Raw genomic sequence first — 19,109 nt, 5'->3', positions numbered from 1 at the left:
TCTATGGTTTTATTTTTAATATCTTTATTGGAGTATAATTGCTTTACAATGTTGTGTTAGTTTCTGCTGTATAACAAAGTGAATCATCTATATGTATACATATATCCCCATATCTCCTCCCTCTTGCATCTCCCTCCCACCCTCCCTATCCCACCCCTCTAGGTGGTCACAAAGCACCGAGCTGATCTCCCTGTGCTATGCGGCTGCTTCCCACTAGCTATCTGTTTTACATTTGGTAGTGTATATATGTCCATGCCACTCTCTCACTTCATCCCAGCTTACCGTTTCCCATCCCCGTGTCCTCAAGTCCATTCTCTACATCTCTGTTTTTATTCTTGTCCTGCCCCTAGGTTCATCAGAACCATTTTCTTTTTTTAGATTCCATATATATGTATTAGCATACGGTATTTGTTTTTCTCTTTCTGACTTACTTCATTCTGTATGACAGTCTCTAGGTCCATCCACCTCACTACGAATAACTCAACTTCATTTCTTTTTATGGCTGAGTAATATTCCATTGTATATATGTGCCACATCTTCTTTATTCATTCATCTGTCGATGGACACTTAGGATGCTTCCATGTCCTGGCTATTTTAAATAGTGCTGCAATGAACATTGTGGTACATGACTCTTTTTTTTTTTTTTTTACTTTAGCATGAAATGTATTTTCAGTATTTTTCATGGAATTGTGTCCTTACTTTTAATAAATGCAAAACTGAAACAAACTTTAACAAATATGGTATGATACCACTTATATGTGGAATCTAAAAAAATGATACAAATGAACTTATCTACAAAACAGAAATAGACTCACAGACATAGAAAACAAATTTACAGTTACCAAAAGGGAAAGGAGGTGAGAATAAATTAGAAGTTTGGGATTAACATAGACACATTACTATATATAAAATAAACAAAAGTACCTACTATATAGCACAGGGAACTATATTCAATATTTTGTAATAACCTATAATGGAAAAAATCTGAAAAAAAATGTATAACTGAATCAATTTGCTGTATACCTGAAACATTATAAATCAATTATACCTCAATAAAAAAACTAAAACAAGCTTTAGTATTTTGTTTTAATTATCAATGTAAATATTTTTTCAGCTTTATACTTATTAGCCTCTTAATTTCAATATATATATGTCTACATATCTATATACATCTATGTGTGTCTATTTACAACTTTAGCCATTAGGTAATTCTTTGTAACTTTGGTCTGATTAGTTGATGTGGTCCTAATCACAAGACAATGTGATAAGAGCAGAAGGTAGGGCTAAGTCCTTACAAAATAACATTTGATGCTCGAACCACACGGGTTTGAATTCTGAGGGTCCACTTATACTTGGATTTTTTTCAGTAGTAAATACTACAGTACAGTACGATCTGAGGTTGGTTGAATCTGAGATTTGCAACTGCAGGTATGTAGGGTCAGCTATAAGTAATATGCGGATTTTTGACTGCGTGGTGGGTGGGTACCCCTAAAAACTGTGTTGTTCAAGGGTGAACTGCAGTCTGATTCTTGTTCATTTCTGCTAATAATGAGTCCAAAAATGCTTGATTTTGATCAGAAATTTGAAAATGATGACACCTGGAATTTCCGAGCATATCTGAAACCACATAAAAATTACCACTGACAAAGAAAATAGGCTTATATTAAATAGTGTTAATTTTGAAGACATTTCAAACTTCCATGAAGGATAATCTTACAAGTGAAGTGTTCAATGTAGAAACCAGTACAAATTTTGGTTAGCTTGTTCAGAAACAAAATGTTCTAAGAATGTTCTGAATATTACTTTCATTATTAAAGTGAAGATAATTTTTATAGTCGTTTGAGGTGCTGTAATATGTCTATTGATACTCCCAGCTGTTTTACCAAACTGGCTGTCTGTTCTAAAATCCAAGTGAGGCTTGGGTTTTCAGAATGTGCACACTCCTCTGTTCTACAACATTCTAAAGACGAACAATCTACCCCACTAAGATTCTTGCTACAGTTTTTGTTAAACTCAGCATTATTTTCATAGAATCTTTCATCTTTAGCTTCATCAATCTTTTCCTCAGCTGGAGCTATATGACAAAGGTCCATATCCTGAATGGAGTCCAATAAATCTACAACATGGGGCTGTGGAGTGATTGATTTCAGATGTATGAGCACATAGTCTTCACACTGGCCCATTGCATCCAGAAGATTATTTATTTTACTGATCAAAGACAAACTATTATCATGAAGGTGACACCAGGAGAGCAAAGCACTCAATGTTCCTCTGCGTTGTCCATAGTTTATAACGACTTCTGCACCTTCCTTATAACCTTGATTGAAACCTTGTTGAAGAGTAACTGCTTTGCCAGCATCTATTCCATCTCTATAGCCTTCTTTGACTCGTCTCTGCATGTGGCTCTGCCATTCCCGCTGCACCAGGACCAACTCGACAGCTACCTCATCAAACACGTACCCCTCCTCTCCAGGACCTTAGACCAAAGGCACATGACACTTTTTAAATTATGGTTTTCTCACAGTATATGACCAGTAGTGGGATTGCTGTGTCATATGGTAGTACTATTTTTAGTTTTTTAAGGAACCTCCATACTGTTCTCCATAGTGGCTGGATCAATTTACTTTCCCACCAACAGTGAAAGAAGGTTCCCTTTTCTCCACACCCTCTCCAGCATTTATTGTTTGTAGATTTTTTGATGGTCATTCTGTCCGGTGTGAAGTGATACCTCATTGTACTTTTTTTTTTTTTTTTTTTTTTTTTGTGGAACACGGGCCTCCCACTGCTGTGGCCCCTCCCATTGCGGAGCACAGGCTCCAGACGTGCAGGGTCAGTGGCCATGGCTCATGGGCCCGGCCGCTCTGTGGCATGTGGGATCCTCCCGGACCAGGGCATGAACCCATGTCCCCTGCATCAGCAGGCGGACCCCCAACCACTGTGTTACCAGGGAAGCCCTCTCATTGTACATTAGATTTGCATTTCTCTAATGATTAGTGATGTTGGACATCCTTTCATGTGTTTGTTGGAAATCTGTATATCTTCTTTGGAGAAATGTCTATTTAGGTCTTCTGCCCATTTTTGGATTGGGTTGTTTGTTTTTGTGATATTGAGCTGCTTGTAAATTCTGGAAATTAATCCTTTGTCAGTTGCTTCCTTTGCAAATATTTTCTCCTATTCTGAGAGTTGTCTTTTCATCTTGTTTATGGTTTCCTTTGCTGTGCAAAAGCTTTTAAGTTTCATTAGGTCTCATTTGTTTATTTTTGTTTTTATTTCCATTTCTCTAGGAGGTGAGTCAAAAAGGATCTTGCTGTGATTGATGTCACAGAGTGTTCTGCCTATGTTTTCCTCTAAGAGTTTTATGGTGTCTGGCCTTACATTTAGATCTTTAATCCATTTTCAATTTATTTCTGTGCATGGTGTCAGGGAGTGTTCTAATCTCATTCTTTTACATGTAGCTGTCCAGTTTTCCCAGCACCACTTATTGAAGAGGCTGTCTTTTCTCCATTCTATATTCTTGCCTCCTTTATCAAAGATAAGGTGACCATATGTGTATGGGTTTATCTCCTGGCTTTCTATCCTGTTCCATTGATCTGTATTTCTGTTTTTGTGCCAGTACCATACTGTCTTGATGACTGTAGCTTTGTAGTATAATCTGAAGTCAGGGAGCCTGATTCCTCCAGCTCCATTTTCCTTTCTCAAGATTGCTTTGGCTATTTGGGGTCTTTTGTGTTTCCATACAAATTGTGAAATTTTTTGTTCTAGTTCTGTGGAAAATGCCAGTGGTAGTTTGATAAGGATTGCATTGAGTCTGTAGATTACTTCTGGTAGTATAGTCACTTTCACAATGCTGATTCTTCCAATCCAAGAACATGGTATATCTCTCCATCTGTTTGTATCATCTTTAACTTCTTTCATCAGTGTCTTATAGTTCTCTGCATACAGGTCTTTTGTCTCCTTAGGTAGGTTTATTCCTAAGTATTTTATTATTTTCGTTGCAATGGTAAATGGGAATGTTTCCTTAATTTCTCTTTCAGATTTTTCATCATTAGTGTATAGGAATGCAAGAGATTTGTGTGCATTAATTTTATAACCTTCTACTTTACCAAATTCATTGATGATCTCTAGCAGTTTTCTGGTAGTAGCTTTAGGATTCTCTATGTATAGTATCATGTCATCTGTAAACAGTGACAGTTTTACTTCTTCTTTTCTGATTTGGATTCCTTTTATTTCTTTTTTGTCTCTGATTGCTGTGGCTAAAATTTCCAAAACTATGTTGAATCATAGTGGTGAGAGTGGGCACCCTCGTCTTCTTCCTGATCTTAGTGGAAATGGTTTCAGTTTTTCACCATTGAGAACAATGTTGGCTGTGGATTTGACATATATGGCCTTTATTATGTTGAGGTAGGTTCCCTCTATGCCTACTTTCTGGAGAGTTTTCTGTCAAAAATGGGTGATGAATTTTGTCAGAAGCTTTTTCTGCATCTATTGAGATTAACATATGGTTTTATCCTTCAATTTGTTAATATGGTGTATCACATTGATTGATTTGTGTATATTGAAGAATCCTTGCATTCCTCGGTTAAACCCCACTTGATCATGGTGTATGATCCTTTTCATGTGCTGTTGGATTCTGTTTGCTAGTACTTTGTTGAGGATTTTTGCATCTATGTTCATCAGAGATATTGGCCTGTAGTTGTCTTTTTTGTGACATCTTTGTCTGGTTTTGGTATCAGGGTGATGGTGGCCTCGTAGAATGAGTTTGGGAGTGTTCCTCCCTCTGCTATATTTTGGAAGAGTTTGAGAAAAATAGATGATGGCTCCTCTCTAAATGTTTGAGAGAAATGGCTATGAAGCCATCTGGTCCTGAGCTTTTGTTTGTTGGAAGATTTTTAATCCCAGTTTCAATTCTAGTGCTTGTGATTGGTCTGTTTATATTTTCTATTTCTTCCTGGTTCAGTCTCAGAACGTTGTGCTTTTCTTACAATTTGTCCATTTCTTCCAGGTTGTCCATTTTATTGGCATAGAGTTGCTTGTAGTAATCTCTCATGATCCTTTGTATTTCTGCAGCGTCAGTTGTTACTTCTCCTTTTTCATTTCTAATTCTATTGATTTGAGTCTTCTCCCTTTTTTTCTTGATGAGTCTGGCTAATGGTTTATTAATTTTGTTTATCTTCTCAAGGAACCAGCTTTCAGTTTATTGATCTTTGCTATTGTTTCCTCCATTTCTTTTTCATTTATTTCTGATCTGATCTTTATGATTTCTTTCCCTCTGCTAACTTTGGGGTTTTTTTGTTCTTCTTTCTCTAATTGTTTTAGGTGTAAGGCTAGGTTGTTTATTTGAGATTTTTCTTGTTTCTTGAGGTAAGATTGTATTGCTATAAACTTCCATCTTAGAACTGCTTTTGCTGCATCCCATAGGTTTTGGGTCGTTGTGTTTTCATTGTCATTTGTTTCTAGGTATCTTTTGATTGCCTCTTTAATTTCTTCAGTGATATCTTGGTTATTAAGTAGTGTATTATTTAGCTTCCATGTGTTTGTATTTCTTTCAGATTTTTTCCTGTAATTGATACCTAGTCTCATAACATTGTTGTTGGAAAAGGTACTTGATACGATTTCAATTTTCTTAAATTTACCAAGGCTTGATTTGTGATCCAATATACGGTCTATCCTAGAGAATGTTCCATGAGCACTTGAGAAGAAAGTGTATTCTGCCACTTTTGGGTGGAATGTTCTATAAATATCAATTAGATCTATCTGGTCCATTGTGTCATTTAAAGCTTGTGTTCTCTTATTTATTTTCATTTTGGATGATCTGTCCATTGGTAAAATTGGGGTGTTAAAGTCCCCTACTATGATTGTGTCACTGTTGATTTCTCCTTTTATGGTGGTTAGCATTTGCCATATGTATTGAGGTGCTCCTATGTTGGACACATAAATATTTACAATTGTTATATCTTCTTCTTGGATCGATCCCTTGATCATTATGTAGTGTCCTGCTTTGTCTCTTGTAATAGTCTTTATTTTAAAGTCTATTTTGTCTGATAAGAGAATTGCTACTCCAGCTTTCTTTTGATTTCCATTTGCATGGAGCATCTTTTTCAATCCCCTCACTTTCAGTCTTTATGTGTCCCTAGGTATGAAGTGGGTCTCTTGTAGACAGCATATGTATGGGTTTTGTTTTTGTATCCATTCAGCCAGTCTACGTCTTTTGGTTGGAGCATTTAATACATTTACTTCTAAGGTAATTATCTATATGTATGTTTCTATTACCGTTTTATTAATTGTTTTGGTTTTGTTTTTATATGTCTTTTCCTTCTCTTATGTTTCTTGCCTAGAGAAGTTCCTTAGCATTTGTTTTTAAGCTGGTTTGGTGGTGCTGAATTCTCTTAACTTTTGCTTATCTGTAAAAGTTTTAATTTGTTCATTGACTCTGAATGAGATCCTTGTTGGGTAGATTAATCTTGGTTGTAGGTTTTTCACTTTTATTACTTTAAATATGTCCTGCCACTCCCTCTGGCTTGCAGAGCTTCTACTGAATGATCAGCTGTTAACTTTATGGAGATTCCCTTGTATGTTGTTTGTTACTTTTCCCTTCTGCTTTTAATATTTTTTTTCTTTTGTAGTATTTGTATTTGTATTAAATACAAATATTTGTATTTAATTTTTGATAGTTTGATTAATATGTGTCTCGGCTTGTTTTTCTTTGGGTTCATCCTTTATGGTACTCTCTGTGCTTCCTGGACTTTATTATTTCCTTTCCCATGTTAGGGAATTTTTCAACTATAATCTCTTCAAATATTTTCTCAGAACCTTTCTTTTCCTCTTCGTCTTCTGGGACCCCTACAATTCAAATGTTGGTGGCTTTAATGAAGGGGAGAGGCAGCACGTCCAAAAGAGGGCCTCAGGAGTGTGGAGTTCCAGAGTTTGGGGGTAGGGCACTGAATGAGGGTGTGTGGGTAGGGTTTAGTCCCAGTGCATTGGAAGAGGTCTCTGAGTGTAGAGCTCAGGCCCTGGGTGGAGGTGTAGGGGTGGGGCTTGTGTTCTGCACCCCAGGAAGGAGGCTTCGAGGGCAGAGGATTAGGCCCACGAGCCCAGCAGGCTCCCAACTGCCTAAGTGGACAGGGAAAACACTGGCCACATTCCTTTCCATTCCTTCATGCCCCTCCCACACTGTCTCCCCCAGGGTCTCCCCTGTCACCACTGGACCCCTAAACATGGGTGGGTTCCACTGTGTGTGGGAACTCCTCCCCTCCCCCAGCCACCCCTCAGGGATGCCAGTCCTGGAGGTTCAGCATTTACTTTTGCTCCCCCTTCCCTCCCTCCCACTCCCTCAGGACCCGAGAGGCTGGAGGGGGCCTCAATGGGCAGAAGATCAGGCCCAGGATCTCAGCAGGTTCCTGGGACCCCAGTGGGCAGGGGAAACCTGGCCTCACTCCGTTTTGATCCTCTGTCCTCCCAATGGTCCTCTAATTTCCCCCTTCGGGCATGGGATATCTTTCCCTCCTCCAGCCGCTGCTCAGGGACGCCAGTCCCCTTCCCAACTCCACTTCTTCTTCCCCTCCACTCCCCCTACACCCCATCTCCTACCCAGTCGCTGGGGGTTCCTCCCAACCCCTTAGGTGTCCGTGGTCCCCCACCAGTGCCTGGTAGGTACCCTAGTTGTGAGGAGATGTGAATTGCACATCCTCCTAGTACTCCATCTTGACCGACCTTTGTTTTTATTATTACCAAAAAAAGCCATCAGGGAAGTTATTTTTGTCTAGTGTGAAATTTTTAAAAATATACTTTTCTAATGTTGTGGTTTTTTGTTATTAGTTGTGTGCCACTTTATTCCACAAGATTTTTTTTTCAAGTACAGAAATAAGAATGAAGGAATAACTAGGAAAGAAAAGGTAGAGTGAAGTCAAGAGTGAGTCTTATACAAAAAGAAAGGGTGCTGTTAGGTCCTACTTAATAAGGGATCTCAAAATTTAAGTTTGATATCTCCAAAAGCAGTACTACACAAATGATATGAGAAAACATTATGGAGCTGTAATTTGGACTTTTGAGATTGGTCATAGGATGGGAAGGCAAGAGGCAGATGGTTAAACTTCCAATTGGATCTCAGAACAAGAGGCAATGGTATGTCTCGGAGGAGATTCAGCCAAACCATTTTTCTCAAAACCTTTGTTGACAAGTATGGCCTTGAGGGATGGCAAGTGGTACAAGAGAAGAACAATATGTGGAAAAGATGTCTACATTGAAGGAGAATAATTGACATAGATCATCAAAAACACAACTTATCTGAATGTCCACAAACAAGGTATGAGTATGAAGCTCCACCTCTGGAAATGAGAGGAAAGCTGGTCATTAATCATTAATGGTGCATGTGAAGTTCATCTCTTCCAATCTCACCTAACCTGCCTCTCTTTGGCATTATTCACAACTTACTGTTTTAAAGAATTATTGGATCCTTTTCTTTACCATGCATCAAAATAAAATAGGTGGAAGTTTGGGGGAAATGAACATAGAGAAAGGTTTTTCATAAAGTACACCCTTTTCCTGCAGGAAGAAAGATTTCAGGGTGGATCAGTAGGAACCAATTAGAGAAGCTGAATTCTTGGGAAGCAACAGCAAAGAAAAGTAAACCACCAACATTTTTCTTGGCTCAAGTGCAGATGGCTTTTGTTGATTGCTTATTTTCTTTCTTGCTTATTTATGTTCCACTTTATTTCACAAAGGACTTGAGATAGCTTTCAGAAAGCACACAGAAAGATAAAGAGTTGAAAAAGTAATGGCAAAGGGAAAATATAGGTGTGTAAATCAAAGCTAAGAGGATAGATTAATACAGAGAAATATACATTATTCAGTGCTACCTACCACTAGAGTCAATAAAAAGATTTTAGGCTTCCTTCCAATCAAAGTCAGGCAGAGAGAGTTATGAAACCCATTTAACATTGTATCCTTAGTGTTTAAAGTATATACTTAAAAAAAAGTTTTTAGAAGTTTTTCTGGTAGATGACTTTTGCAAGAAGGGGCACTAGACTGTAACCCCTTCTCAATAAACCACACTAACTGATTCTTTCATGGACCACAAAGACAATCATAAAGTTGCTGTGTCTTTCTGATTTTAAAAATAATTTTTAAAATAATTTTATAGTGTGTATATGTATCCATACCAATGTATAGTAATGTTGAGGAAGGTCTTATATGCCATTTAAATTATGTAAATTGTATAATGCTATGTCTTGCTGCATTTACTCATTGTTTCTGAGGTCTATATCCATGTTGACTTGGTTGACTACAGATGGTACCTGATTTAAGATGATTTGATTTACAATCTTCTGACCTTGGGATGGTGCGAAAGCAATACGTATTCAGTAGAAATCATATTTTGAATTTTGAATTGTACTCTTTTCCCAGGCTAGTGATCTACTATACCATACTCAGTATCCTCTCATGTGGCATCAAGCCCCAGTTCCAAGTCAGCCATGCACATGACCATTCTGTTTTCCATGTTCAGTACAGCATTCAATCAATTACATGAGATAGTCAACACTTTATTATAAAATAGGCTTTGTGTTAGCCCAACTGTAGGCTAATGTAAGAGTTATGAGAATGTTTTAGGTAGGCTAGGCTAAGCTATGATGTTCAGTAGGTTAGGTGTATTAAATGTATTTCAATGTATGATATTTTCAACTTACAATAGGTTTATCAGGATGTAGTTTAATACAGGATCTGTATTTAACTGTTATATAGTAATCCATCATATGAAAATATTACCATTTATTTGTTTAGGAATTTTTCATTCAAATTGTGCCATTATACATATTGCTGAAATAAATATCTTTGTACATATTTTCTTGTGTAAATTTAAAAGTTATTTTGAAACATGAACTTAAAAATTTAATTGCTGATTTGGACTGTATGCACAAGAGAAAAGATATTGCCAAGTTGCTTTCCAAAATGTAGTTATATCAATTTATACTCCCAACAGTGTATGATATCTACTGTTTCCTTGAATCTTTACTAACTAGAATCTCTCCTCTCTCCCCCACCCACACATACTCACTCTAATCTGAGAGGTATAATATGGCATGTCATTACAGTTTTAACTTGAATTTCCTTAAGATTGGAAATTATTTTATTTGAATTTCCTTTTCTGTAAATGGTCCATATGTGTAGTTTATTTGATTTTTTCTGTTGGGTTCTAGGCATTTTTAAAATTATCTTTGGTTGGGTTTTATATATACCTTAAAAAATCTGTTGAAATTTTGTTTTGGAATTACATTAAAATTATATATTTATCTGAGAGAAAACAGACATCCTGACAAAACCATCCTCTTTTCATCCATGAACCTTGCATATTGCTTTGTTAGTTCAGGTTTTCTTTTATGCCCTTTAAATATTTTGTTATTTTCCCAGTGATGGTCTTCCACATTTTCTCTAAATTTATTCTTAGATACTTATAGCTTTTGTGAGAATAGTAAAAGGTGTCTTTTTTCCCTATTACATTTTTGTTGGTTGTTGCTGATGTATAAAACAGTATTAATTTTTATGTCAATTTCCAGCAATATTTTCATCTTATTCAGGGGTTAGAGGTTCACCCTGGTTTACTAGAGACACATTTATATCATCCATAAACAATGATGATTTGTTTTTTCCATTTTGATACTTATCCCTCTCATATATTTTTCCTTTTTTAGTAGCATTGACTAAGACCATGATTACTGTGGAAGAGAAATGGTGACAACACCCACACACAAAAAAAAAACAATGAAATTTACATCATACTTCTAAACAGCAACACTGGTAGCAAAAATACAAAGAGGTACTGTTTTAAAATTTTGAAAGAAAAACTTTTTGAATCCAGAATTTTATGTCTAGTTAAATTTTCATTCAGAAGTAACAGTGGAATTTTCTCAGGCACACAAGATCTTAGAAGTTTTGTCACACACACACACACACACACACAAAACCCAATAGTGAAAATATTCTTGAAGGAAGTATTCAACAAGAAGAGGAAAAGCCTGAGGAGAATTAAGACACATCCAAAATAACACTGTAAGAAATGAAGAAATTAGAGGTAAAAATTAAAATAAAATAGTGGTGAAGAGGGGTCACTGAGGTCTGGCTGCCTGGTCCAAACACTGGACAACAGCTATGAGATGTGTGACTCCAGGAAAGTTACAGAATAGCTTCATGCCTCAGTTTCCTCCTCTGCACAAAAAAAGTTACTGTGAGTTTATCAAGCCAACATCCTCAAAGTCATTCTGAACTTTTCTATATTTCTCACACCTGAGTCCGTCTTCTAGAAAACCCTGTCTCTAGTCTCAAACTCTATCCAAAAGCTATCCACTTCTACTTTTTATCTCTCCTGCTTCATCTCTCACCTGAATTATTATAGAGCCTCCCAACTGGTCTCTCTGCTTCTCCACTTGGACCCCAACTACCTACCCATAGTACACTTGCAACAAAGTATCCTGGGTGATCATTTTAAAAGATAAATCATAACACTTCAATCCTCTGCTCAAATTCCTACAAAGTAGAGATTTAAGTGTTTACAATGACCAAGAAAGAGAGAGAGAGAGAGAGAGAGAGAGAGAGAAAGAAAGAAAGGAAGAAAGGAAGGAAGAAAAGGAGTGAAAGAAGGAAGGGAGAGAAGGAAAGGAGTGAAAGAAGGAAGGGAGAGAAGGAAAGGAAAGAGGGAGGGAAAAAATCAACTGCAGGCAGTAGTAGACAGGTTTTTTTGGTTTGTTTTTTTAGGGTTTTTTTATTTGCTTTGTTTTTTTGCTGTATGCAGGCCTCTCACTGCTGTGGCCTCTCCCGTTGCGGAGCACAAGCTCCAGACGTGCAGGCTCAGTGGCCATGGCTCACGGGCCCAGCTGCTCCGCGACACGTGGGATCCTCCCGGACTGGGGCACGAACCCATGTCCCCTGCATTGGCAGGGGGACTCTCAACCACTGCGCCACCAGGGAAACCCTAGACAGTTTTAATAATTACTATCTCATAGATAATTTTTTTCCTGTATAACCTAATTCATTCATCTTCCCCCAGATTATTCTGAAGCAAATCTCAGACATTATATGTCACATCCTTTTAGTAGAAGTCATTCTAAAATTATTTTATTAAGTAGCTCTAAAAGATAAGAATTCTTTTTTAACTAAATTATCACACCAAAAATGTAGGTATATATATATATATATATATATATATATATATATATATATATATACCTATATAACTATATATACATATATGTATGTATATATATATATCTGTGTGTTTGTCTATATGTGTGTGTATATATATATATATATATATATATACATATATATATATATATATATATATGTATATATATAGTTGGTTAGTTTGAATCAGGATCCAAACAAGATCGCATATTACAATTGGTCAATATGTTGCCCAAATCTTTTTAAAATTATAGCCACTCCCCATCATTTTTTGTTTTCCTTGTAATTATTTGTTGAAGATACTGGTTGCTTGTACTGTGGAGTTCCCCACCATCTGGATTTTTATTATTGTGTCTTCATGGTATTATTTAGCTTGTTCTCTTGTGCTCTGTATCTCCTACAAATTGGTAATTTGATTTTCAGCATGATCATATTTAAGTTCAATATTTTCTGTAAGAATATTATAGGAGGTTTGTGGCACATACTGTTGGTTATCTCATGTTTGTGATTTTTATCAGCCATTGATACCCCTTAATATTGATATTAGCCATTGACAATTATTGCCCAAATCCATGATTTCATTGCAAGGTGAAAAATGGTGATATTCTAATTTTGTCATTTCTTTTTTTATTAGTAGTAGGAATATTTGTCTATTAAAAAAGAAAACCCTTGTCAACTATTTGATAACCCTGAGATACAGTTCATAAAGGAAAGTCAGGATAAATGCTTATTTACTAGTAGTTTTCAAAATAATCAGTTGGTTCCCTAGCATCTTCCAAAGTACGATCAATAGGTTGTTTTGGTTTTGTTTAATTGTCATTGCAAACTCATAGGTTTAAACATAATTAATATCTCAATTCATTGCCATAACATTCTTATTAATACTCAAACTGTCTTACATTCGGCCAGTGGGAACCTCTCTAAGTTGGTTCCTAAGTCCTCTTAACAGCTTTTTAGAAGAAAATGGTATTTAGAGACCACAGTCTATGCCCTAGGAGCATTCATTGCTAGTAGGCTGCTCACTGTTTCTAGATCTTCTCGGTGGACAGAGTAGGACAATTTAAATCTCCCATTAGTTCATCTTATCATTCAAAATCAAGACTATAGAGGTTTTACCAACTGTACTTACATAAGTCCTCATTTGTTTTATCCCATAGCATATACACAACCTAAGAATACCAAACCACCACCAAACAATACCAAACCACCACCAAAAATTGTTCACCAAACACCAGTTTTGTTTGGTTTTGTAGTCCTTTTGTGCTTAGAGTATATTTCACTAGAAACGTACAAGTCAAATAAACTACTATGCTTTAAAGTCACTTGCAATTGTTTCTGTGTGGTTATGCTGCCTACTCAATTCACATTTAAGCTCATTTGTTTCATTTTATTTTCAATTTCAAGTGTTAACTGTGCTGAATAATTATGTAAAATATTCACATGGTTCCAAAGTCAAATGCACAAGACAAGATATGTTCAGAAAAGTGCAGCTTCTGTTCCCTCTTTCTCCAAACTGAGAATCAATGTTTTTATCTTTTTAATTTACTTTGCACTTTTTGAAAATTATAAGCAAATACATACATTTTCAAACTCCTCTTTCTTAGATAAACCTACCAAATTCTTTAAAATACTTAATTCCTTCCTTAAAAATTTGTGTTAGAAAATAGAAAAAAAAAGTGAAAGCTGCCTTCATCATTTTGTGAGAAGAATGTAATATTGATTCCAAACTAAGGGTCATGCCAGAGGAGAAATGTGTAGGGACATTCCACTTATAAAATTCACTACTTCACTAGATTGAAGGAGAAAATTTAAAAGACTATCTCAATGTTTTTATGCAGAAAAAATTTTTCATAAAATATGAAAGCTGTTTATGGTTTATGAAAAGAATATCTCTTATCCACCTAGAAATGTCTAGTTAACTTACAACAAACATTATGTTTAACAAAGAGACTTTAGCTGTATTCTAGTTACTGTCAGAAACAATACCGGGATGCCTAGAAATATTAATAGAACCAACTGATAAATCATTAGATCTAATAAGAGAGCTTAGAAAGGTGACCAGATGTAGGACCAAATAGAAGAAATCAATAGCAGTTCTTTATATACCACTCTTAAATGCAGGATATTCAACCCCTATAATTTCCTAGGATTGCTGTAACAAAGTGCCACAAACTGGGTGAGTGAAAACAACAGAAATTTATTCTTTTGCAGTTCTGGAGGCCAGAAGTCTGAAATCAAGGTGACTGCAGGACCATGCTCCCTCCGAAAGCTGTAAGAGAGGATCCTTCCTTGCCTCTTCCTAGCTTCTGGTGGTTTTCTGGCTATCTTTGGCATTCCTTGGCTTGAAGCTGCATAACGCCAATCTCTGCCTTCGTTATCACGTGGTGTTCTTCCTGTGTGTCTCTCTTCATATGGCCATCTTCTTATAAGGACACCAGTCCTATTGAATTAGGGGCTCACCCTACTACAGTATGACCTCATCTCAGCTAATTACATCTACAATGACCCTATTTCTAAATAAGGTCACATTCTGAGGTCCTGGGGGTTTGGGACTTCAACATATGAATTTTTGAGGGGGGAAGACACCATTCAACCCATTACAATGCTCACCTGCAGCAGAATATAGCAAGTGCCCTAAGAGTGGGCCAGGCAAAAGGCTATGGGTAAGAGACAAGAGTGATGCCTTGTACCCCAGCACATTATGAAAGGCAGAGAGAGCACTTCAAATTGACTTTGTAGGGACTTCCCTGGTAGCACAATGGTTAAGAATCCACCTGCCAATGCAGGGGACATGGGTTCAAGCCCTGGTCTGGGAAGATCCCACATGCCACAGAGCAGCTAAGCCCATGCGTCACAACTATTGAGCCTGTGATCTAGAGCCCGCGAGCCGCAACTACTGAGCCCACGTGCTGTAACTACTGAAGCCCACATGCCTAGAACCCATGCTCCACAACGAGAGAAGCCACTGCAATGAGAAGCCCGTACACCACAACAAAGAGTAGTCCCCGCTCACTGCAACTAGAGAAAGCCCAGGCAGAGCAACTAAGACCCAACACAGCCAAAAATAAAGTAAATAAATTTTTAAAACAAATTGACTTTGTAAATTTGGTGATGGCAGAAAGCATATTCCAGGTGGAGAAAAATCATCGAATTCTTGACATCAGAAATAGTGGAAGAAAGTGTGAGTTAATACAAATATAGATTGAATGAAGAGAAATTGAAAAAATTAAATTCAGAAAAATGGCTGAGGAGGGTCTTGAAGGCATTGGTACTTGAGCAATTAGGAAATCGGACTCTTCCTCGTTTTGGGAGGAAAACGCTTTTTGCAGGAAAGAGCTCTCTGCAGGAGGCCCCTTTTGTCTTGTCATGAACCTTAAACCAGGCGCCTCCATGCTCCACTCATCTCTGGACCTAGCACACCTTTCAAATCTTTTGATCACACAATACCTTGACTAACCTGTTAGTTCTTTCCATAGATCAGAGAAGTAGAAATGAAGAATGAGGAATTAACAGATGACCAGATCTCTTCCCTACCTCCCACTTCAGTCATCTCGTGAAAAAACAGTGTGAACAAAATAGCATCAGGAGAAAGACTGCAAGAAGTCGACAAACCAGCACACGAGCCTGCACACAGTGGGGAATGACAACTCTGACCCCTTATCTCAATGACTAACTGAGATCATTTCTCTTTTTCCTTTTAAAAACTTTCATGGCTGAGCAGAATCTTTGGAGGTGGTTTCTGGGGGACACTGAGTCCACCATCTCCCCAGATTGCCAGCATTCTGATTGAAAGCAACTTTCCTTTCTACCAATATTTGCCTCTCTTGGGTATTGATTTTCAAGCAGCAAGCAGCCAGATCTGAGTTCAGTAACACTAGTCCAATCTCTACAGACATTCAGTTACTCGTTCTTTTTATTTTTTTCACTCTACTGATTTGTATTTTTCCTGTATAACCTAATTCATTCATCTTCCCCCAGATTATTCTGAAACAAATCTCAGACATTATATGTCACATCCTTTTAGTAGAAGTCATTTCTCGCAAGACCTTTTATTTACTTCCTTCTTGAGTACCTGTGCCATGATAACTTGCTAGTTTTAGCAAGCAGTCTCATAACCTTGAGCTTTCTGTTAGGGATGAAATAGTTGTGTGTTACATCTTTAGTTCAGAAGTAGGAAAGTGATGGCCGACGTGTAGGGAAAAAGCAGCCCCAGGGGTCTCAGAACATTGCCTGCATCTCAGACACAACTATCATAGATGGTTCGAGTTCCCACAAGTGCAGAGGAGGTTCTCCACGATGCCGGGCACCCGAACTGGGGGCTGGGAGAGTCATGACAGCCTGCCGGTGGGTGACAAGTAGATCAAAGGAGGGCATTTTCAGGCTTCTTCCTCTCGCTTTCAAAAGGTAAACTTGGGCTTCCCTGGTGGCGCAGTGATTGAGAATCTGCCTGCCAATGCAGGGGACACGGGTTCGAGCCCTGGTCTGGGAAGATACCACATGCCGTGGAGAAAAACTGGGCCTGTGAGCCACAACTACTGAGCCTGCGCGTCTGGAGCCTGTGCTCCGCAACGAGAGGCCGTGATAGTGAGAGGCTCGCGCACCGCGATGAAGAGTGGCCCCCGCTTGCCACAACTGGAGAAAGCCCTTGCATAGAAACGAAGACCCAACACAGCCATAAATAATTTTTTTTTTTTAAAAAGGTAAACTTATCAAAGAGGTGCCAGTTGTCAATCCAGGGACACCAACATCCTGGGGGAAGCACGGACCCCCCAAATCCCGGGCATCTCAGATCCAGAAGCTGCAGTGTAAGTCTCAAGGGAGACTGTGCAGTGGGTCCCTCCCCTGTGAGCTGCCTGGAGCCCTGGGACCAGCCGGGCAGGCCTCAATTTTTAAGACAGTCAAGCAAGAACGTATTTCTATGGACTACCTTTCACACCTGCAGGCTACCTGGGGAGAAAGAAGAATGCTGAACAAGTAGAGCCAGCCAGATGGAGACCAGTCATTTCAAATAAACATTCCCTTGGGCCATGACCAGGCTGAAACGCTGGGCTGGCCACCGGTCTTAAACCTGGGGAAGCATGAGAGAAGGCCAGCCACTGGATGAAATCTTTCTTATTTTTGTTTTCCCAATTAATTAACAGACAAACAACAAGTAGGAACTTTCCTCTCAGCAGATGACTTAGGAGTAGGCTACACAAAATTATACTTTTAGCATCTGACATCACACAAGTTTTTTGTTTTGTTTTGTTTTGTAATTTTTAATGATCAAGCAATTCTTCTGGTGAACAAAGAATCTCAGGGAGCCAGAAAAAAACATAGCTGTGTTCTAAGGTGAGGTATAATATGAGATATAATACATTTAGGGATGCTGACTCTTTCCCTTTTGGGTCTGGCTTTTCACTTATTTTTCCAAGAGGTTTTTGTAACTTAGGGGTTAATAATGAATCCCAGTAGAGAGAAAAACACTCTTGTTTTTTTTTTCTAAACGATGATGACTAAGAAGTATATGTAGAAACATGGGACTTTTACCTGGCTCTAGATTCAGACTCTATGGTTATACAAAATGAAGATTATTTTAAAATCTTCAATGCAGGCATTTATTTAATTCAACAGCTGACTGTTGAACACTTAGGATGGGCCAGGTACTACTCTAGACGCTGGGGCAAAACATATTGTACATGCACATTTAAGTTCTTACAGGCACAGAACTCTTAGGAGTGTGTTCTAATTCAAATATAGATTTAAGAGACAGGTAAAGGTTAAAATAGCAATATTCACTGGACAAGACCTCAACAAGGAAGGACGTAAGAGGCCTCATGAGGTCTTTTATAAGAAGTGGGATCTACAACAAGGCACAAGCTGTGTATTCTGGGCTCAGCCCCTGAAGATGGTATATAAGAGCCTCGCCAGCAGAAGGCGGCATCAGACCTCCCTCCCTCCTGGGTCTCCCTCCTCACCTCTCCCGACACCGTGGGCAGCTGTGGCTGTGGAAGGTGTGGTGGCTGCCTCGGCTGGGGTGGCGGCAGCTGCGCCCCGTGAAGATGCTCCCGGGTCCGCTGTTGCCCCAGCTGCTGCCCCTGCTGCTACGGCTGCCCTGGGGGCTGCTGCAGCGTCCCCGCGGTCTGCCGCCATCGCCGCACCTGGAGCTGCAGCCCGTGTGGCTGCGGCTGCGGAAGGGCTGCTGCCAGCAAGAGAGCTGCTGCCGGAAGCAATGCTGCTGCTAGGTAACCGATGGGCTCCGCCTCTAGGGTAAGAGATGCTGGGAGCTCAGCTCACAGCATTAGGTAAGACTCTCCTGCATCCCTCCTGCCCACTTCCTCCTGTCCCAGGTACCTTGATGCCTTGGAACTGCTCGTCTGCCCCTTTTAGGCTTGTTCTTTCCCTTCAGTGTGGTGTCATGATGACAATTTCTTCTCCCTGTATCTTCAGAACTTAACATAAGGAGGTATTTATTCTCTGTCATCTTTGTAATCTTGTCCCACTTGGAAAAAAAAAAGATGAAAGACCAGCATACATTACCAACATGAGTGTGTGGGAACACAGCCACTCGTGTCAAAAATCTATTTATGTTATAAACATAACGAAGTAAAATCATGATAGGTAATATTTCCTTTTTTTGAAAACATTACATACAATGGATTTTTTGTTCTTTTCTGTTGTACATTTACTAACTTTTTCCCCATTTCTATGTTTTGTAAAAAAAAAAATAAAGGAACTCTTTCTTAATTAAAAAATGATCTTTCCTTATTCTAATGTGTCTCTCTGTTCTATGAGATGTATACCAGCCCATGGGTGAGGCCAATGGCACAGAAGAAGAAGAATGATACTCAAAGATCGGGATAGGTTTCAGTTAATGGATGATTGGTCCTCTACTGTCCTATATCTGGTTTTACAATAAAGATAGAAATTTGGGGAGAAATCCCCAACCTTTAGTT

At 38.4% G+C, this 19,109-nt stretch overlaps 1 protein-coding gene across 1 annotated transcript; it reads right to left on the bottom strand.

The window, feature by feature from the left end:
- Positions 1-1,829: 1,829 nt before the first annotated feature.
- LOC308621340 (protein YAE1 homolog) lies at positions 1,830-15,724 on the bottom strand (the record flags this gene model as incomplete). The annotated part of the gene is made up of 2 exons (XM_081241764.1): positions 1,830-2,476; positions 15,709-15,724. The coding sequence occupies 2 exons, from the start codon at positions 15,722-15,724 to the stop codon at positions 1,830-1,832; spliced, it is 663 nt and encodes a 220-aa protein (XP_081097890.1).
- Between the last annotated feature and the right edge of the window lie 3,385 nt (positions 15,725-19,109).

The sequence above is a fragment of the Mesoplodon bidens genome, assembly GCF_964165515.1.
Source record: "Mesoplodon bidens genome assembly, chromosome: 8".
NCBI classification, from domain to species: domain Eukaryota; kingdom Metazoa; phylum Chordata; class Mammalia; order Artiodactyla; family Ziphiidae; genus Mesoplodon; species Mesoplodon bidens.
Note: the sequence above shows the minus strand (reverse complement) of the source record. Positions and strands in the feature narration are given on the sequence as shown.